At 48.6% G+C, this 20226-nt stretch overlaps 1 protein-coding gene across 1 annotated transcript in view; it reads left to right on the top strand.

Annotated features, from left to right (window-relative positions):
• otp (orthopedia homeobox) overlaps positions 1-19348 on the top strand; it is a 37146-nt gene extending 17798 nt beyond the window's left edge. Inside the window, exons 4-6 of the mRNA XM_011154540.3 lie at positions 13595-13772; positions 14831-14995; positions 18878-19348. Of these exons, the coding sequence (XP_011152842.2) occupies positions 13595-13772; positions 14831-14995; positions 18878-19236 (702 nt within the window). The 3' untranslated portion in view covers positions 19237-19348. The remainder of the gene's footprint in view (positions 1-13594; positions 13773-14830; positions 14996-18877) is intronic.
• Positions 19349-20226: the final 878 nt, after the last annotated feature.

Genomic DNA, 20226 nt, shown 5'->3' with positions numbered 1-20226 from the left:
ATTTATCGGCGATGGAGCGAGAACGCTGACACGCTTTACGCTGAATTCCAAGCGAGTGATAGAGAATAGAAGAAGGGGAGGGGAAAATAGAACGGGCACGAGAGGGATGAAAATAGTCGCGACAAAATATCGACAGAAATTGCGCGTGCGGAGCAGAGCGTCCGTTTATCAGAGTTGCCATAATATTTCGGAAACTATTCCTCAATGGAGGCGTCGCTCGGCCATGCATTATTTCGCGCGCGGCGGTAAACACCAAACGCGAGACACCGCCGCCGCCGCCGCCGCTCTGCCGCCTCAGCCTCGCGAACGCTCGCAAGCGCGCCGGGAATTCAGTACTGACACACGGGGTCAATGGCTTTTTTTCATGCACACGGTTGTGCACGGTTTTAGAATGCGCCGGAGCGGCGTTATTCCTTACCGTCAATCATATCCCGAATATTAATTCGCCGCGTTCGACGCTTCAAATAAAGTTCAATCATCCGCGAGATCGTCCGGTGCGAGCGCGAGTTTGAGACGAAAGCTTTTTTCAGCCGGACATTTATTGCAAAGCCGACAGTTTATTTCGGGCGGCGTATCGGCACTTTACGGTTTTAATTACGCGTATTTTAATCCACCCAGGAGACATTTTCCGTTTCGAGGGGGAGAGAGAGAGAGAGAGAGAGAGAGAGAGAGAGAGTGAGAGAGTGAGAGAGGGAGGGAGAAAGCCGCACCTGGGCAGAACGAGCTTTATTAGACTGCACATGGTCGATTTAAATTTAATCATAATGAAGAGGCGATTAAAATTGCAATCGTCGACGGAATAGAACCCATAGCGCCGGGCAGTTAACGTCTGCTAACAGGCATTTAACTTAACTGCCTCAGGTAACTGCTCGTTCCTAGGCTGAAGGGTCCTTTCGATTGCTACCGCCGGAAATTTTATGGGGCACGACCTTTCGTCGATGAGCGCGAACTTTTGGGGCAGGGGCAGGGGGCGGGAAAAAAGGAAAGCAGGGAATGTTCGCCGTGCGCGATAGTTTCGCGTGGATTATCGTCTGTCGCCTCGTTTCGTCGCGTCGTGCGCGCCGATTCGACGAATCTCGATCGATCGTTTGAACGCCGAATCGGTGTAAAATCAGTTAATGCGCGAATTGCTCCAATTGCCGTCGGAGCATTTCCACGATAATGTCACTTTACCTCGTGAAAACACCGTGAGGTGCGACATGAGGATCGACGAGCAGCGAAAACATTGTCGCGATATTCTATGATAGAACAATGTAAAAGCGAGAGAAAGAGATCTGTCATCTCGTCTCGCTTTTGATGAGCCAGACTAGTCGTTACGAGAGAATACAATCGAAAACTTGACATCGACAACGCCTCGACAACGAAAATAAGAACGACGGATTTTGCGTGCTTGTTTAACGCATCGTGTCACGAGACGAATCTCGGCGAGGGAAAGCCACGTCATTGTTGAAGAATCTCAATCCCCAGGAAAAGCCGGACGGCTAAATGCGCGACTTTTCTCACCACGCGATACGTCGCAAGTTCTAGGAGTCACATATGCCACGAGAGATGGTAGCTCGTCCATGGCACTGAGTATTGCTTTCAAAGTATCCCCCGGGAGCCGGATGAATGGCGATGTCATTCGGCCGTCCTTTGGGATAAGCAAGTGACTGCAGTGAGGATAAATGTAGTTCGTTATTGTCTTGCCTCGAGAAATGGGAAATGGTTTCGTTGTCCTCGCGACGTGGCGCAGAACTCACTGCGACTTTTTCCAACTTAACATCGACGTTCGCTCCGTTGCGTGCGCAAGCTTTTTTTTATTTCTCATGAATTTCGCAATTTTAACGAATGACAATTCTGCAAACGCGATTGTGCGTTTACAATAAAGCGCAGAAATTGTTTGCAATTCGCAAATTAACGTGATCACATTTCATCTGTTTTAATCAAACGCATGTTGTAAAAAGAAACCTTGTTTTGTCTTTCCCCTCTCTCTCTTTCTCTCTCTCTCTCTCTCTCTCTCTCTCTCTTTCTCTCTCTCTCTCTTTCTTGATTTATTCGATATCATTTCGGTCGATTAGGATATAGAAAATATTTCGTAGATGTTAATTATGTACCAAGATAAGACATATCGTGCGTCATTATTGATAATCTTTTATAAACGGGAAATTATACGCGCCGGAGAAAATATCGAAGCCGCGTAATATCGTCTCTCTCTCTCTCTCTCTCTCTCTCTCTCTCTCTCCCTCTCTCTGTTGCGCGCGCGCACGCGGAGAGTCGATAATTCCGCCGGTGGTCGACTGTGCGAAAAGGAGGCGCGAGTCCGAGAACGTTTATTGCAAAATCAATACCTTTAACACAAAGTTACGGTATCGCGCGCGCGGCATCGAAAGTCGAATATGATCGAGATGCGATATTGAGTTGTAAAATTTCCGCGCGATAAACTATCACCGATCATTCGCTCGTAGGTACACATTTCGCGTGTATAGCCGGACATGTGTACGCGGCAATCGAGTGTTTTATGACGGCGCATCAAACACGCGAGCGTCAAGTTACCGCGCGTCGCGAATCACTCTCGATCATGAACGTACGTCGCGTTAAATCATCGTCATTGTTGCGCGTGGTCGGTCATCTTCTTTTCACGATCCACCCCTTTCTCTACGTGCCGGCGATACAATTACCCCGTGTCGATTTTTCGCATCGCCACGACCGTGCACCGTGCTGTCATAATCGGTCGCTTTTTATTCGACGTGTATCGAGAGAAGCGTTGCCGACCAAGCGCGTCGCGAAGGTTCCGCTTGTTGCCACCTTTGCCACCTTTCTCGTTATCGAGCACTCCGCAATTACGCTAAATTCTCGTCCGTCCGAACGCCGTCCGAAATTTGCGCTAACGCAACGTCTCGCGGATCACGGATGACGTGACTCGTATAAAGTCCGCATCGATTCGAATCAATTTGTTCGTCCTTGCGCGCGAAACCGGGGCTTCCCCGTGAGCGAGGTGAAAAAGCGTAAAACGCGTGCGCGGATCTCGCCTCTCGTCGCTTTCGCCTCGGCGTCGCGCTGCGAAGATCCAACGCCTCTGCTATGCAGTGGTCTATGCATTTTAAGGGAGGGGTGATTTTTAATGCCGTATAAATATGCATAGGCCATGATATTAGCTCTTACGTGTCGCCGGCCGAAAAATATCACGTGTGGGGTACGGCGGGTATACGTTACACGCACAGGGTTGCGCGCGTGCGTGCGCGTATACCCGTGTATGTGTGGGCGGCATGCGCGTGAGACACGGGGAGGAAAGCATCCCCGTGTAGACGCGAGGTCACAGGACACTATGGAAGGGCATTAGGGTTCTCGATGGATAAATTGTGTCGCCGCGATGACCCCTGGGAGCATCGTCTAACGCCCATTTTGTTATGACGTCTGCTGCACTGAATAATTCCGAGGCGATAAAAATCTGCAGGTCCGCTTGATTGATTGAAAGGTTTGCGAGCACCTACGTTCACGGAGAGACGCAGAGAGAGAGAGAGAGAGAGAGAGAGAGAGGGCGGGAGAGAGTCAATCTTACGGATGACTAAAGCGAAAATTGACAAGTGCATAACTTAGATAAGTAATTTACGATAATACGATATGCAAGAAATATTATCGCTGCGACGGCAAACGATAATCGATAATTCACGATCGATGGGATTCTAGAAGAAGAGATTCTGTCGTTGTTGGAATTTTGAAAAAATTGACAACAGTCGGACAAAAGAGAGAGAGAGAGAGAGAGAGAGAGGGAGAGAGAGAGAGGGAGAGAGAGAGAGGGAGAGAGAGAGAGGGAGAGAGAGAGAGAGAAAGGAAGGGAGAGAGAGAGGAATAACTCAAATCATTTTATCATTTTATAGACTGTTTTCCGTTGTCACGTGTGGACACTTTTCGATCGGTTTCCACGGTAAATCTGAAAATTAGATAACAGGAATATAATGTACTCCAAAGAGAGAAATTGATATCAAGGAGAGACATTTCTGGAGACACATTATCATGGTCGCGTCGCTTATTATCCCGGTACAAAAAAATGAAACGAGAAGAAATGCACGATCGCGAAGGTGGCATCTAATATATTCGGTAATGAGAGAAAGAGAGAGAGAGGGAGAGAGTGAGAGAGAGAGAGAGAGAGAGAGAAAGAAAGAGAAAAAGAAAAAGATTGCGTCAAAGTTACTCGCGAAAAGTACGAACCGCGGGAAAACGATTGATACGTCGCTTTCTTTTTCCGTAAACGTATGGTGTCATATAGAGCTTTTGCGAGCGAGCTTATTCCGGCAAGTAAATCCAGTTCCACGAGCAATTCGAGCTAATTTGACGACAGGTGTCGTAAGCCGGCGATATTGCGCCCGTGAAATAATAATAAAGTATAAATGGATCAAGTTTATGGTCGCGGTGCATGTGAGAGCACCGAGTATGCATTTTATCGCCGTGTTACGCGTCAAACCCTTTACGAGATTTGCGCTCTAGAGGAAACCGCCCGCGTTTCCTTGTCACGATCAATTTTTCGAGCCATTCATTAAGCTTCCCGTCGTTCACTCTCCGTCCTTCCCAACCCCTCGCACGTCAATAAAATGGTTAATATTTCTACAACTCGAAGGTGCAAAAAGTATATTTTTGCATCTGCGAGCTGAAGTATGAAATTTGAAATTTACATCGAAGAGATTAGAAGAAAACATGCACGGAATCTCGCTCTCGGCGTGAAAGCAATATCACAATAACTTATTATTATTAATAACAAATGATAGATCGTGCCTATACGACGCGCATGTCTCAAAGTTGCGCGATGAAAGAGCCGATTTTTAATTCTGGCATTAGAAGTCGGGCGCTCCACTAATGGCGCGGTGGAAATCTCTCTCCTGATGGCGCAACGCAACATGAAACAGTGGGAGGTCTGGGTAATGCGTCTTGCCACCCTCAGACTCTGTCTCCCGGCCACCATCATCAATCAGGGTCACATTCTGCAAACTTATGTAGTATTTATTTTCATTAAATTTATCCACCCGGACCGGCGCGACGGAGCGACCTTTTGTTCACTCACGGAGGAAGTTCGGCGTCTATAAAAATATATTACAGCTAGTAATGCGCATATTGATAGAGAAGAGAAAAGGAGCTCGAAATAGAGGGGGAGAGAGGGAGAGAAAGAGAAGAAGAGAGAGAAAAATTTTAATTTACAAAATGACGTTTTAATCGATAATTTTGCGGATATGAAATATTTAATTATACGGGAAATATAGAATATGCTTAAAACACTAACATCGCGTTTGCAGACGAAATTGGGTCATACGCTCGTGTCACTTCGAATTCGTTAAGGGCTGCTCGTTAATCAATCTATACCTAACGGTTTAATCTCTCGTTCGCTTCTGCCGCGCGAAATTTCAGTATGCTTCCCGAATTGCGCGGGCCTGGTTTATTTGGAAATAAGTTGCAAGAGTGACATTGCGCAAATAGCGACGATATCGGCGACAAATGTTGGATCACGATCGGTCAGGGCACTCCATTCGGGCGAGCGAATACGCGGTCGTATAAATTCGCCATATCGTCAGCTCATAAACTATTCGCTTCTCGTGTTGTTGCAAAATATTAATCCCGTAAATCGACTATCTCCGGCAGTGAATCAAGATTTCATCGCGGAAAGCTGCTCCCTGTGCGGTATCACGAAAAGAGAAACGTTATCTCGTTTCGCGGCGATTTCAGGCGTTTTTCCGCGAAGTGAGTCGGACTATTCTTCAATGGCGTGCTGAAAGCTACTCCTATATATCTTGGAGCCTCGGGCAGATCCCGCCGCTTGCCTTGATGGCAAGCTCAATTTATATCAGCGCCTGCTGAAACCCCCTTTACGAGGTCTCGCCACCTCTTCTTCACCCCCTAAACCTCACCCTCACCTCAAACTACCCCTGCCTGGCCAATGCTCGCGCCATGCCACCTTCGACCTCCCCTTGAGGGCTCGAGGGCTCCTTCGGAGTTAAACTAAGCCATTCGCGATCGACGAAAAGAAATAGAAAAAGTCGCCTCCTCGAAAGATTCGCGCTCCTCGTCGTTTTCTATGATCCTCTGTCGTTATGGAAGTATTCCCGAGAAGCGTTACAGTTTGCGTCACAGTCAGTCCGATAAAGCGAGTCCTGCCGGATCGGGATGTACGATACGCCTCGGCTTTTTCTCATACGACGGAGCTCGTTGCGCGATCAGGTCGTCGGAGATCCGTCGGAAATGGATAATTTTATCAACGATCGTTGCAAGGTTAACGACGCAACGCCGCAAAGGCAAAATTCCTCGAGAGGATCAATCTTTCAAGAAGGATCTTTGCGCGCGCGCGCGTGCGACGCCAATATATCAGAAATATTGAACCGAAAGAGGAAAGAGAATAAATTATTATCTCAAGAGGAAAAAGTTTAAAATTAAGTAACAGCTTTTCTTTTTTTTACCAATTTAAATACATAAAATCGTTAAATGTGAATAGAAGTGAATAGAAGTTATAAATGATTATTTCTAGTAAATAAAAAAATCGCAGTTTTTTCTCACGTTTTATAACATTGTTGAATAGAGATGCGCGCGCGTGATTTAATAACACGATATCGTTATTGAAATATCGATCGCGCGCGTATTACACAGTCGCGTTACAAATATGCTGAGCGATGGGAAATAACTCATTTAACGGATGGAATTGCTTGAATCTGAAATTAATGAATAGCGAATTATAAATGTAAATAATCTGTTATGCAAATTTCGCGTAAGCTTCCTGTGCAAAAATGCCGGCGGTTGAATTTATGGCGACTTTTACAGCGGCGGGCGAACCGTCGAACGCGTTCACGAGATATAAATAAACGGACGATATCGCGCATATTATCGCGTTTATCTGATATGCAATATCACTCAAACGTCAAGACGTGAATTGAGGCGAACTGCCTTTCAAATACGTATGAGACGACTTGTAAGAGATGCATCCCAGTGAACATGAATTTCATCGCCGATGTTAATCGCAAGTTTATATAAAAACGCAAGTATTATTTTTCTTCTCGATGTTAACCAATAATAGACACTCGAGATTTCTTCCGTATATCAATATCCTCAAATATGTCGCTAAGATTTTATATCTTTTGAGAGGCTTACTTCTCAAGCGATCGAACGTTAAGCCAACATTCATATCGAAAGTCTGCGTAATTCGCGTGGGCTTGCTTCGAGGTATTCGAAAAACTCGAAACGGACGAACCGTCTCGAGCAGTCGGACTGTCAGGAAACTCAACACGTCGATTATACGAAAGCAGCAACGTCCCGCCCGCGCCGTATCCACCCTCATCCTGATCCCAGGTGCTTCCTGGGAACAGCTGCCACGGCGCACGCGCCCTTGCGCCAGCGGAGCAGTGATTGATCAATTTTTAAAAAGCAATGTTCCTAATTGACCCGCCGCGCCGGTTCGCCAGGACGCTCGTATCCTACGAAGAGGCATCGGTCGAGGCATCTTAGTCATCGAAAGGTGTGTTCCGTCACGAATCACGCCAGTTGCGAGCCTCGTCGGACACCCTTTCGAGTCCGCTCGCCAACAATGAAGCATCAATATATCAGCTATCGTCCATCGATCTTTTATTAGTGTGTTCACGATAGTGCATAGAGGACGCTTCAACTTTTGCGCGAACATCATCGCGATTGCGCAGTCCCGATAAATTCTTTATCAACGATGACATCATTTTTACGTGTCAAATGTACGCGTACGCGTACGGTGGTAATATATGGCCGATGTTAGCCCGCCGTTTATTTTGCGTTGCGTATTTTTTTCAATGTCACGATGTCTATTGCCTTGTATACAGTTGCATTTGGTTATGTTCTTCCGACTTGCTCATTTCCGACTCGATTACTGTTTTTCGAACAAGCTGAGACATCGGTATAAGCGAAAGTGTCGATTCGCATCTTTGTTGTTCCTTAGGCAGTTCAAGTTTGATTCACGACATCGTGACTGTTCATGACGCAGTATCGCACTATTTTTGCAGTGCGCTTTAGTCGTGCTTTAGTCGATCGCGGATTTTAATTCGCTCGGAAGAACCGCGGAATCGCTCAGGATACGAAGACCGTTCCAGGTGTACTACATGGGCTGAAAAGTCTTTGGCTTAACAATGAAAAAACGATTTTTTTAATGAAAAAAGTGTTTTATTCCTCGACATAATCTCCATTTAGAGTAATGCACTTAGTGTAACGGTCCGCTAACATTTCGATGCCGGTCTTATAGTGCTCGGTGTCAAGTCCCTCAAAATAGGCATTTGTTTCCAACTTGACCTCCTCATTCGAGTAAAATCTTTTACCAGCGAGCCACTGCTTCAGTCGGGGAAAAAGGAAATAGTCGCTGGGGGCCAGGTCTGGAGAATAGGGGGGATGCGGGACCAATTCATAGCGCAATTTCTTTAATTTATCGGTCGTATCGCGAGCCGAGTGAGTTGGAGCATTGTCTTGGTGAAACAAAATTTTTTTCTTTGCCAAATGTGGCCGTTTGACCTTGACCTCGTCGTCCAATCGATCCAGTAATGTACAGTAATATTCTTTATTGATAGTTTTATCATGTTCAAGATAATCAATGAATATTACGTTATGCGCGTCTCAAAAAATACTGGCCAAAACCTTGCCAGCTGATTGTTGTGTCTTCGGGCGCTTCGGACGGCTTTCACCAGACAATAACCACTCCGCTGACTGCCGATTGGACTCCGGTGTGTAGTGATGGATCCATGTTTCATCCATTGTGACAAATCGACGCAAAAACTCCTTCTTATTGCGGTTAAACAGGGCCAGATTTTGCTTTGAAAGTCGAACACGTTCCGCTTTTTGCTCAATTGTCAAAAAACGCGGCACCCAACGCGCGCAAAGCTTTTTCATGTGTAAATATTCATGAATGATATGACCAACGCGTTCCTTTGAGACTCCTATGTTAGCTAGTTCACTCAATTTCATTTTGCGGTCATTCAACACGATTTCACTGATTTTCTGGATGTTTTCTGGAGTAACTGCCTCATTTGGCCTTCCTGAACGTGGTGCATCATTTGTGCTCGTACGGTTACGACGAAACTCAGCAAACCAATATTTGATGGTTGAATTCGGTGGAGCAGATGTGCCGTAACATTTATCAAGCTATGCCTTTGCTTCAACAGTGTTTTTCCCATCAGGAAGCAATGTTTAATCAAAACACGAAATTCACTTTTTTCCATAGTAAAGATAAATTCAGAGGTAACGTCACTTCGAAAGCTATAACTTGTACACGAGTCAACGAAATATCATGATATTTTTACAGCATCTAAGTTAAGGTTGGTACTCTATAGGAAATATAAGGATTTTTAGTTTGTGGCGCCATTTATATGTCAGGCCAAAGACTCTTCAGCCCATGTAGTAGACCTATCGATCCCATCTTGCGCGCGACGGGCTGAAGTCCTGCTGCAAAGTATGCGGTACGCAGCGACTCGTGCTGATCTCATCGCGTCATAATGCGCTCCTCACGTTGGAGTGTCCATGGAAATCTCGGTGTATCGCCGAGTGATAACTTGCCTGACGAGAATGCCGATCGGTTGCGGTGATCAGCGCTTTGTCTGTCATTCTTATCGGCAAAATGTGTGAGCAGGAGCGCGGACGTTTATTTTTACGCTTAAGTGCGCCGGAAATATATAAACATATATATAAATATACAAACATGTCGTTGAAATTCGCAGAGATAGCATTTCCATCGAATATTTATCAGCGGAATAACGGCTGCAAGTTTCCTTTCGTCACGTTATAAAACATGCACGACACTCACGAAAACCGCTGCGTACCTCGCTGCACCGTCTCTGAAGTTAAAACACGCGGTGATGAATAATCCCAAGAAAATCCCCCCGTCCTTCTCCATGGGGAGATCCAGAAGCGCATGTTTTCATGTATCGGTCGCTTCCAAAAGGAAACCATCGTGTATCTTTGATATCGGAACGGTCGTAATTATGGAAATCCCGTCTATTTTCGGCGCTCGTGACACTCGTCAGCGCGTTAAATATCGTTTATCGGTTTTATTATCGGGAATTATGCGACGCCGAGTCACTCGTGTCTTTTCGTGTCTGGCTTCGTCACTCGTGCGCCACTCGTCGATATATTCGCGAATTTAGCCGCGATGGTGTCACGGAATGCCGTTCAAATACACATAATGAAATGCGTTCCGCTTTCTTCGCGTTCCACCATTTCCGCGACGACGAATCTCCGGCTGTCAGCGTTTGCCGAATAGAGCGATTAACCGAATAGATCCGAGTATATTAACCGGAGACGAGACTGCACCGGCTTTTCAGCGACGAATTCAGGTTGAAGACAGCGGGACGATTGCTCGTCGCCGCTCTCTGAGAGCGAGTGAGAATCCGCGATTCCGGGGCGAAGTAAAGATAAAATCATCGATCGCGCGGTCCGCGCATTAACTTCCGGTATCGGATACGCACGTCGAAAGCACTCGTTCGCGCGTTGTTGTTTCGTAACAGGAGTCATTAGCATCCGCCCGCGTTAATTAGCGGAAGTTCTGCCGTACGTATATAGGCTCGATGCAGCGGCCGAGCGAGGTGGCGGGGGGGCGGCGGTGGTACGTGATAATGCGCGATATATACACGTAGGCAGTCTCTCCGCCGTGCTTTTTCCCACTTCTCGACGCGTATCGGCGCGTAACGGCGAATTATCCACGGGCTTTTAGCCGCGGTTCCACCGTAGTTCTAGCGTGAAATCGACACGCCCACGACCGAGGCGAGATTTGTCGTCGACGGGGTGAAGACATTGTGAATATACGAGCGTAGGGCGGCTCGCGCGTCCATCGCAACGTCCGCCCTCGTGTGTCGCGTCGCGCGATTGTATTTAAAAATGAAATATTGAACGCGTTTTGAGACACACGCAAAAAGTCGCATCTTGCGGTTAGCAGCTCGATGAGCGGATAGCACCGACAGGACGTGCGAAATGTCCGAAGAGAGAGAGAGAGAGAGAGAGAGAGAGAGAGAGAGAGAGATGAATGTCCAAAAAATATCTTTCCGTTCTGACGTTCCGACCGCGACGCTCCAGACATTTACTTGTTGTCTGGACACCGCGCGAATGTCAACGGTGGAAATAACGCACGAAGTTGCCCATCCATTTAACAAAAGAAAAGAACAAAAGGGAAACGGACTATCACATGTATAGCTGCGAGCACGCGGAAAACCATAGCGATCGACCGAGTGACACGCGTATGTCGCGATCGTCGCGAAAGAGAGATGCTCTAAAGGATACGAGAAATGGAGAATGGCGACGCTAATATGCAGTAGTGATTGGCAAACATGAGCGCTATTTAGATTCTAACTGGCATAAGTGACGGTAGTTAACGATTAAACATTAACGGCAGCGGGATTCGCGATATTGTCGCCGCTCGCGCGCGCGCGCGCGATTGAGTGTAAATTACATAATTTTTATATAATCGTACCTCTCCGCGAATAGGCAGCTGGCCGAGCATCTCGAATGCGACCCCAACAAGCTCGCCGTGAGATTCCGTTTCGTTCAATCTCGTCGCATTTGCACGCGACGAGAGAGAGAGAGAGAGAGAGAGAGAGAGAGAGAGAGAGAGAGAGATAGGGCGAGAAAACTCGCCGTCACCTCGTCGCGGTGAGAGAGACGCGAGTCCGCGCGCGAAAGCGCGAGAGCGCGGGGACCGGTACAGTCAGCTTTTGTCAGGGCGCAGCGAATTTTATGGAGATGGAGGAGAACTGTATTCGATTCTACGCCACTGACTGATATATAGACGCTGATTCGGTCCCAATGCACTTAACACCACCCAGCTCTAATGCCATTCTCTCGTCACGAGCGTCCATCCTTGAGAGTCAAGAGACCCGCCAGCTGTTACGAGCCGCCGACAAATATCACGGGACGATAAACGTTAACTTAGCCAAAAATGACGTCACCGTCTTAGATTGAACGTTGATGTATTAACAATGTGATTACGCGCCAGGGACGATTGAGGGACACGCGGCGGGCTGGATCTTGGGAGATGCTCTCGCGTTCGTGACCCGATGAATTCTCGTCAGCTTGTCCGCGTCTCGCGCGGCGATCGGCAAAAGCGAGAGCAATTAATAACAATCGACGATAACAGACGGATACCTCGTCGACGAGGTGTCGAGGCTCCGGACGGACGAGCCAGAGGATCGAAGTTCGTCCCGCAGCCTCTCCGGACGCTGTCCTTTCTCATGTGTGACACGAAATCGTCTCCGTCGTAAGAGTGCAGCGATTGCCTCACGCTCAGGCGATACCTGAGGTGTACGTTGGAGCGTATAAATCCCATATATCCAATTAGATTCGTATAATCCCCGTATGTTAACGGAGGGTGTTTCTACCCCTCGGGCCGCAACCCCTCTCGGTCTCCGGCGGTGGCTCCTCTTCTCCATGCGTGTCTCGCCGCCGCACGTGTGTGGTCGTACGTACGGCTGCGCTCTGGCGCAAGCGCGCATCCCGCTCTAATACTAAAGTACTAATTTATGGACACACATGAGATGGCTATAGTATGCGCTACCGCGCCAGAAAAGGGACTATAGTCTGCGGAGGACAACAGAAGCGGATGAGGGGGTGGTAGTGGCGATAGTGCCGCCGCCGCCGCCGCCGCCGCCGTCGCCGCCGCTGCTGCTGCTGCTGCTGCTGCTGCTGCTGCTGTTGTTGCTGTTGCTGTTGCTGTTGCTGTTGCTGTTGCTGTTGCTGTTGCTGTTGCTGTTGCTGTTGCTGTTGCTGTTGCTGTTGCTGTTGCTGTTGCTGTTGCTGTTGCTGTTGCTGTTGCTGTTGCTGTTGCTGTTGCTGTTGCTGTTGCTGTTGCTGGTGACGGTGGCGGCGGTGGTGGCGGTGGCGGCGGTGGCGGCGGTGGCAGCGGTGGCAGCAGCGGCGGCAGCGGCGGCGGCAGCGGCGGCGGCGGCGGCGGCGGCGGCGGCGACGGCCGTGGCGGCGGCGACGGTGGTGGTAGTGGTGGCGGTGACGGTGGTGGTGGTGGTGGTGGCGGTGGTGGTGGTAGTGGTGGTGGTTGTGGTGGTGGTAGTGGTGGAGGTGGTGAGATAGGGCGAGGGTATATCGGAGAACACAGAGGCGGGCTTTGCATGCGATATCAATAAATCAAGTCCCCGGGACCCCGGCAGCTTAGGGGGCCACTACGTGGCCAGAATCAACAGCTCATAACGTCGGCTAATAGCTACCCGCGGTGGGGTCGAAGATATTGTCGTAACACCGAGGGACATCTTACCGTCGCAATGGTTGGATTTGGTTGCGCCCTATCTAGAACAAAAAATGTTATCGCGCGGCCGGAGCACGGCGGGAAGGAGTGAGATCGTTGCGAGCGAAAGGCGCGATTCTCGATTGCATAGGATCTCCGAACGGGGACGCCTCGGCGCGGCGGCGAATTAGTGCTCGGAGGTCGATGCGACTTTGTTCCTCTCGTTCGTCGAGATCGAGCAGCGACTGGGCCCGTTGAGGAATCATTAGAACCGACCGACCGGTGCGATTCTCTGCGTGACGAGAGGCGAACATTTCAGTTCGCGCGGGGGTTTATGCGTGTTTGTAGAGATCTTCTTCTTCTTCTTTTGTTATATGACGACGACGACTGATCTCTTGCCCCGTGCCGTAGGTATGGTTTCAAAATCGCCGGGCGAAATGGAAGAAGCGCAAGAAGACGACGAACGTGTTCCGGTCCTCCGGATCGTTGCTACCGTCGCACGGCTTGCCTCCTTTCGGAGCGATGAGCTCGGATTTGTGTGGCGCTGGAATGTTTCACACTCCTGCGGACAGATGGGGAATGGGAACAGGTCAGATATTAATAGGTTTTATTAATAACTAACGGTACAAGTAGTGCGAGATGAAAAAAAAGATGTACATGTCCGCTTACGTTGATCGGGACAGGAAACGTTCTTTCAGTCGCCTTGTATTATTCGTCGCGTAAATATCCGTTATATTCGTCGCGGTGAAACATTAAAAATGAGACTTGCGTCGCGAGGTCCATCGGAAATCTCCAAGCAACCCCCAGTCCGATATTTATTTCCGTAGCGGTTATTAATTTCACGAGTCATTTCGAATTCAACCATACGGATAAAAAAGAAGCGAAGAAATGCCAACGAGATTTTTTTCTAGCACGTAGAATATCAAACGCGAAATACGAAACGCGCTTCTCTCGCAGGGTTGTTGCACGTTTCTGCCTGAAACAACCTAACTCTCCCGCCGGTGTGAAAAGTTTAAACAACTAAATAATTATACCGTGCGCTTCAATTAATCAACTTCAATCAATCGTATCTCTTTCTATGCAATTTATGACTCTTAATCTTGCGTAATATAGTACGATCGCGATTCTCGATGCGCCGAAAAACTCCACCGCGTCCGCAGCGATGGCGGCTGTAACGGCGACGCGAGGAGGTCCACAGCGCTCGCACAGCGGATATCGTCGAAAAGTGCGATTTAATCGAGACACATCATGCAAACGTCGCGTTCATGCAAATCGCACTCGCGATTCGCCGTGTGTACGATACTATTAGCGTCCTGTACGCACGTTAACTGCCGGGAGAAGAAGCAACACGCCAGAAGGTAACAGCGATTCTCGTAGACGAAGTCGCGACGATGCTTGCCTCTTAATTTAATTTCGCCCGTCCATTGGCTCTGAGACAGCTGAAATTACTTACGCGTATTAACGGTCCCACGGTTATTCACCGGCAACGTCGTCGACGACGACGACAACGGCGACAACGACGACACCGATAACCAATCCTACCTGTTTCTTTGCGTCCTTCGCGTGCGCGCGCGCGCGCGCTTAACCTCGCACTTATATTAATTGTCCTTCGCGCATTCATCATCGACACTCCACCGATCTTCGCAGGTCTCGGCCAGCTGCAGGGCGGCATGACAATGAGCAGTTTTGGGCAACTCGGTCAACAAAGCACGGGAAGCCTGGGCTCGAGCCTGAACCTTGGCAATTCCGGACTCCCCATCAACAGCCCGTCGCAATCCGTCTACCACACCAGTTACGGACTCAACTCTATCGGTGAGTTATGGCGAACTTTCGCAAGAAGTCATGGCCTACAACTGGAATAGTGATTCTGTCGCAGGCAGATCGACGGATAACATTATCGCCCGATGCTCTCCGATCTAATCGAATTAACCGAAAGAGTTGATGCAGGTTCAAACCGAGCGCCATGAATTAAGAAGCAAGCGAGACGAGTGTGTCTTTAGATTGATTATTATCGATGATATCAATTCTTTATTTCATTGTTTCATTGTTCACGGGATTGTTTATCTCCTTGGCACGAGCCTCGACTATAGTCAACGGTCGCTCAGCGCTTATTTTTCTCTACTTTGTTATTAATAAAAGTGACTTACGTTTCGAAATAATCCCTTATTTCTTGCCGTAGCAACATTTGCACTTTTTTTACATTTCAATACACTTCACAATTCACAACACTTCGTCGGAAGACGCAACAGACAGAAATGCTCCGTTTCTTGCGGATTGTTATCTATTCGTCATTGATCATTCTACTTTTCGAGTTTATGCTAGCAAGTCAATACAGCTGATGTTGAACTTGGCAGATATATCCAAGTTGGGTAAAGAGAGAAATATCACCTTGACAATTAAACTCCATTAATAAAAAGCGAGAGGAAGAGATGAGGAAAGGTGTATATACCAGGCATCTCGCGATCGTCGCTTTCGGTCGCCGGTCATTGGCCGAGTATCTGCCGCACCGAGATGATCAAGGCACGATTTTGCAATACGTACATAGATTTTCCAGAGTGCCCGGACGTTAGAAACATAGTCGCACAGCCTAACCTCGCCGCTCCGGCGAGACGACTCGGAGCGAACGTAACGCCTCGCCTCGTATTTCTCGGCGCTTATTCAAGTAGCACAAGCTGTTGCCGGGCTGGCGGCATGTGCGAACGCGAGTAGACACACCCAGAGACGACGTCTCGACGATGTTCGTGCCGTTTATACGCCGCCTGGCCGCTTATACGCGCGCCGATAATCGTCTTGCCAAACTTTTGGACCGTGGCCCTCTAAAAGACGGCGCGCAAACAGCGCGCCGTGGAAGTCTCTTTGACGAAGTCGTTAAACGTTACGGTGCATTAAGGTCCGAAGGGGTTATGCGCTTGCACGTAAGGAATTTGAGACAGAAACATAAACCCCATCCTCCCGTCTGTTTACGCAGGCAAACTCCGAGCCTGGTCTCGCACCTAGGTGCGAGATCTTTCGCTGTATATTTACCATAACATCTCGATGCAACCTGTCTTGGTTGAGTTACGCTCTGCCTCACCTTACCCGGGGACCTTGTACCCTCAAAGGTGCTTCGGGGGATAAATCGCGTGTGAAATTCCTCCTCTCACCGAATCGCTATCGAGTAAGGCTGCCGGCGCGGCTGCAATTTCTACACCGAGACGTGCGAAAGCGAGATTTTCACTTCAATACAGAAACGTCACGCTTCAGCGCGGGAATATCGACTTTCTTCTCTTCGCCTTTTCTTCGTCTTTCTCTCTTTCTTTTTTCTTTCTTCTCTCTCGCTTTTTTATTCTGTTCGCGAGGTCCATCGAAATTCTACGACGTGAGTCGGATAAGTCGTCGCGATTTTCGGGCTACGTCGAGTCGTCGAGTCGTCAAGTGTACTCACGGGATGACACGTGACGTGTCGCTCGTTACACATTGGACGCTCAGGAAACTTACGTAATACTAAATTGCGAATGAGAGTTTCTGCGGGTTTTCGCAATTTTCCACGCTGTGCGGAGTCTAAGGTGCAGCGGGATGGACCGCGACGTTCGTGAAATTTGAAAAATAAAAGTTCGCGAGACACGAGTAATGAGAAAACCGATAATAGAAAAAAAAGGAATCTCGCTGTCTTCTCCGGTGAAGTAATTTTTCCATTTAAGCATATTCCTCGGCGACTAACAAATCGCATGTACTTCAAGGGAAATGTTACGATACTGCGCATCGTTTTTCTTTTTAAAGCGCATATGGTGCACTCGAATAGGACGACTCGTATCGTTATGGGCACGCTGCGACGTTCGTCAAGCCCGCTGGGCTCGTCAACCCGAAGACGAATCTATCGAAGCATTACAAATTTTGTTGGCGAGCTCATCAGATTCTCTCTCACTGAGCGCGAGTTGTGTGTGCGAGAGGACAGTCGAGCAATATTGCAAACGCTCCTCCTAAGTTTCCTCACGATAATCGCGTTACCGTAAAGTGGAATTCCCTCTCACGCATGAGAACTGTATCGAACTTATTAATTTCTCATTGGCATATTTGGCACAAAATTACAAAAACGTGTAACGATGTAATTCTACGCTTTTCTCTGCGACAATAAAATGTTTCTGAAGGAAACTCGGAAAAATCAGCCTCTCCGTGATTTCACAAGTTGGCTGCGAGGTACATCTAGATCATGTGTGTGTGTGTGTGTGTGTTTCTATGTATATAGCCGCACGTAACGCTTATACAGTGCCAATTACTGAGCATTATCGTCGAGCAGCGTCACTCGAGAGAAAAAAAATCAGCATCCCACGAGCGGTGTATATATGTGTGCGTGTGTGTTTGTGTGTGTGTGTGTGCGCGAGCGCGAATGCGGTTTTAAGGTGAACACGTCTCTAGCTCGTAGCCCGTAGCCGGCTACTCGCCTTTATTCGTGGATAATACACAGAGCAAATAGCTTTTAGAGCAGAGCGTTATTTTTCGGTTACCGATGATGATTAGCACTGCAATGTAACCCGACGACACGAAGCCGAAGCGGCAGCTAGTCGATCGAGGAGTTCCATTTGGTGTCTCTGTTACAACGGCCACTGCTAGTCGACCGGCGCAAACAAGCCTCTATAACGTGTAAATTAACGCTTCTCAAAACGCCCAATTTTCGACGCACTCCAACGCTGACGCGGCGGCGTGAAAGTCGCGTATCTCGGCTACGACTGTTAAAACCAACGTGATTTCTGCAAGTTGCGGTTTTTAACGCTCGCCAGATGCGCGGAAATCACAAACTCTATATTTGTTTCCAACGCATTTTGAAACAGGAATCGCGTATTCATTCGCGCATTCACACACGTATACAAGTATGTTCGGCTTTTACGTTTACTTTTAAACTTTCACGTAGAACTTCGTCGATCTTGCGTAAGCGCGATAAATTGCGAATACTCTCTTCAGCGGGCACCATTGGGAGAGTTTCGGTTCGGAAAAAGAGAGAGAGAGAGAGAGAGAGAGAGAGAGAGAGAGAAAGAGAGAAGGGGTGGGGGGGGAGACTAAGAGTCGTAAAATCACGTACATCGCCGCCATTAGATATCCGTTCCTTCGTACGGCTTTTGAAAAGCGGCGGCCGGTCATAGTCCTCCGCAAACTTGTGTTCGGCGCAGCAACGTCGTAAAATGGTCCCTTTTCCCCGTTGTCTTTTGAGCCCACCAGCGTGAAGAGCGCGAGGAGGCGGAAACGACTTTACGACACCGGTAGCATACGTACCCCAACGGCTCTTTGTCAGCCTACCGTATTAATATCTCCTGCGGAGGAACGAAGTAACGTTCGCTCGCTCGCTCCTGCACCTGCAATATCGCACCTGTAAATTGCTTCTCTCCTCTACCTGAGCTGCCCCGGGGGTGAGAGCGAGTCTAACTCGTCCACGCACTGATGGAGAGCACTCGTGGACGAGACTCCATCACTGTAAATATTTATCCTTTATCATTCGCCGTATTCATACAAGCAAATATATTTTCCACTTGGCACTCTACGATCGCGCAACTTTCTTCCGAGAAAAGTCCAGTCGTGAATTCACAAAACAATCTAGTCGTTATCGTTCGGTAGTCGTTCGGGAGGTCGTTCAACCGGCGGCTCATCGGTAGGCTCGTACCAACATGATCAAGCTGTCCTGCGGAGAGACGCATTAAATCGTCACTTTCCTCGACTTTTCAGGTGGCGTTCACGTGTCGGCATCTCGGGGCTCGCCACCGGGTAGCTCCTCGGTGGGTGGCGGTCAGGGCGGCGGGATGGGTTCGAGCCTCAACTGCGGTCAAGGTTCGCCAGGTACGCCTTCCGGCAGCGGAGGAGGCGGCGGCGGAGGCGGTGGCGGCGGCGGCGGCGGCGGCGGCGGTGTCTCCTGTGTCGGTGCCGACGTGAGCGCGAACGAAGCGTCGGACTGGAGAGGCGCCCACAGCATCGCGGCGCTTAGACGCCGCGCCTCGGACGCGTCGCAGCAGTACAGTCCACAGCCGCCACCACCCCCAGGACCACCTCAGTACACTCACGACATGGAGTACAGTTCCGTTTACTGAGGCGTCAGCCCAAACGTCCTAACGTTCAGTTCCACGGAAGAGAAAAAAATGAGAAACTACCGATCGATAGGAGCTTGTGGTAATCCCATGGAACGAGTACTCCTCTCTCTCTCTCTCTCTCTCTCTCTCTCTCTCTCTCTCTCTCTCTCTCTCTCTCTCTCTCTCTCTCTCTCTCTCTCTCTCTCCCCCCTCTCTCTCCCCCTCTCCCCCTCTCTCTCCCCCCTCTCCCCCCTCTCTCTCTCTCTCTCTCTATTTTTATCTATCTATCTATCTATCTCTTCATTTTCTATCCGTCTCTTTGTCCTATGAAAACATCACGAAATGATGATACTCTCGTGACTGATTCTGCGGAGGAACCAAGGGGCGACGAAAGCGCAATTAGGGAAGCTAATCTAGCTGGTCCATCGTGAGTTTAATCGTGAAGATAGTGCGGCGAGGTCAAGATCGACGGAATATCGTAATGATCATTTTGCATGATGCGGAGGTCCGAAACCGCTCTATGTTTTAGATTGAACGCTGAAACAAAGCCGGAATTGAAATGGTTATATAATTCCGGGTGGTTGTATGTATGTGTATATGTGTACGTGTGAGCGTATGAGTGTTACAACCGGCAGAGATTCACGGCTAGTCGACAAGAATACATAATAGCTCAACGATTGCGAGAGCTCGACGTGACGCCTGAATTTTTATATTCCCGAGGTAACGCGAGCTCGTCGTGACGTGTAGAGTTCCGTCAGAAGAAACAGGTACTAGAGTAACGCGAAGAAATCTCTATGAAAGGAGTACTCTTCTATGAGTGAATTGCAAGGTTGAAGTCAGGGTAGAGGATCGAGAAATTGCTGGCAGCATCGACAGCGACGATTCGCATACAATATAGATTCTCGTCACAATCCTTCCCGGGAACTGTCGTCGTAGCATGCGTATCTCTCATATAGACTACAGTTTCTGCGAGTGTGTCTTATCGATGCTAATATATTGGATTAATTACCG

The sequence above is a fragment of the Harpegnathos saltator genome, unplaced genomic scaffold (assembly GCF_003227715.2).
Source record: "Harpegnathos saltator strain DR-91 unplaced genomic scaffold, Hsal_v8.6 scaffold275, whole genome shotgun sequence".
In the NCBI taxonomy this organism is placed as follows: Eukaryota; Metazoa; Arthropoda; class Insecta; order Hymenoptera; family Formicidae; genus Harpegnathos; species Harpegnathos saltator.
This window is presented reverse-complemented; position numbering and strand designations above follow the sequence as displayed.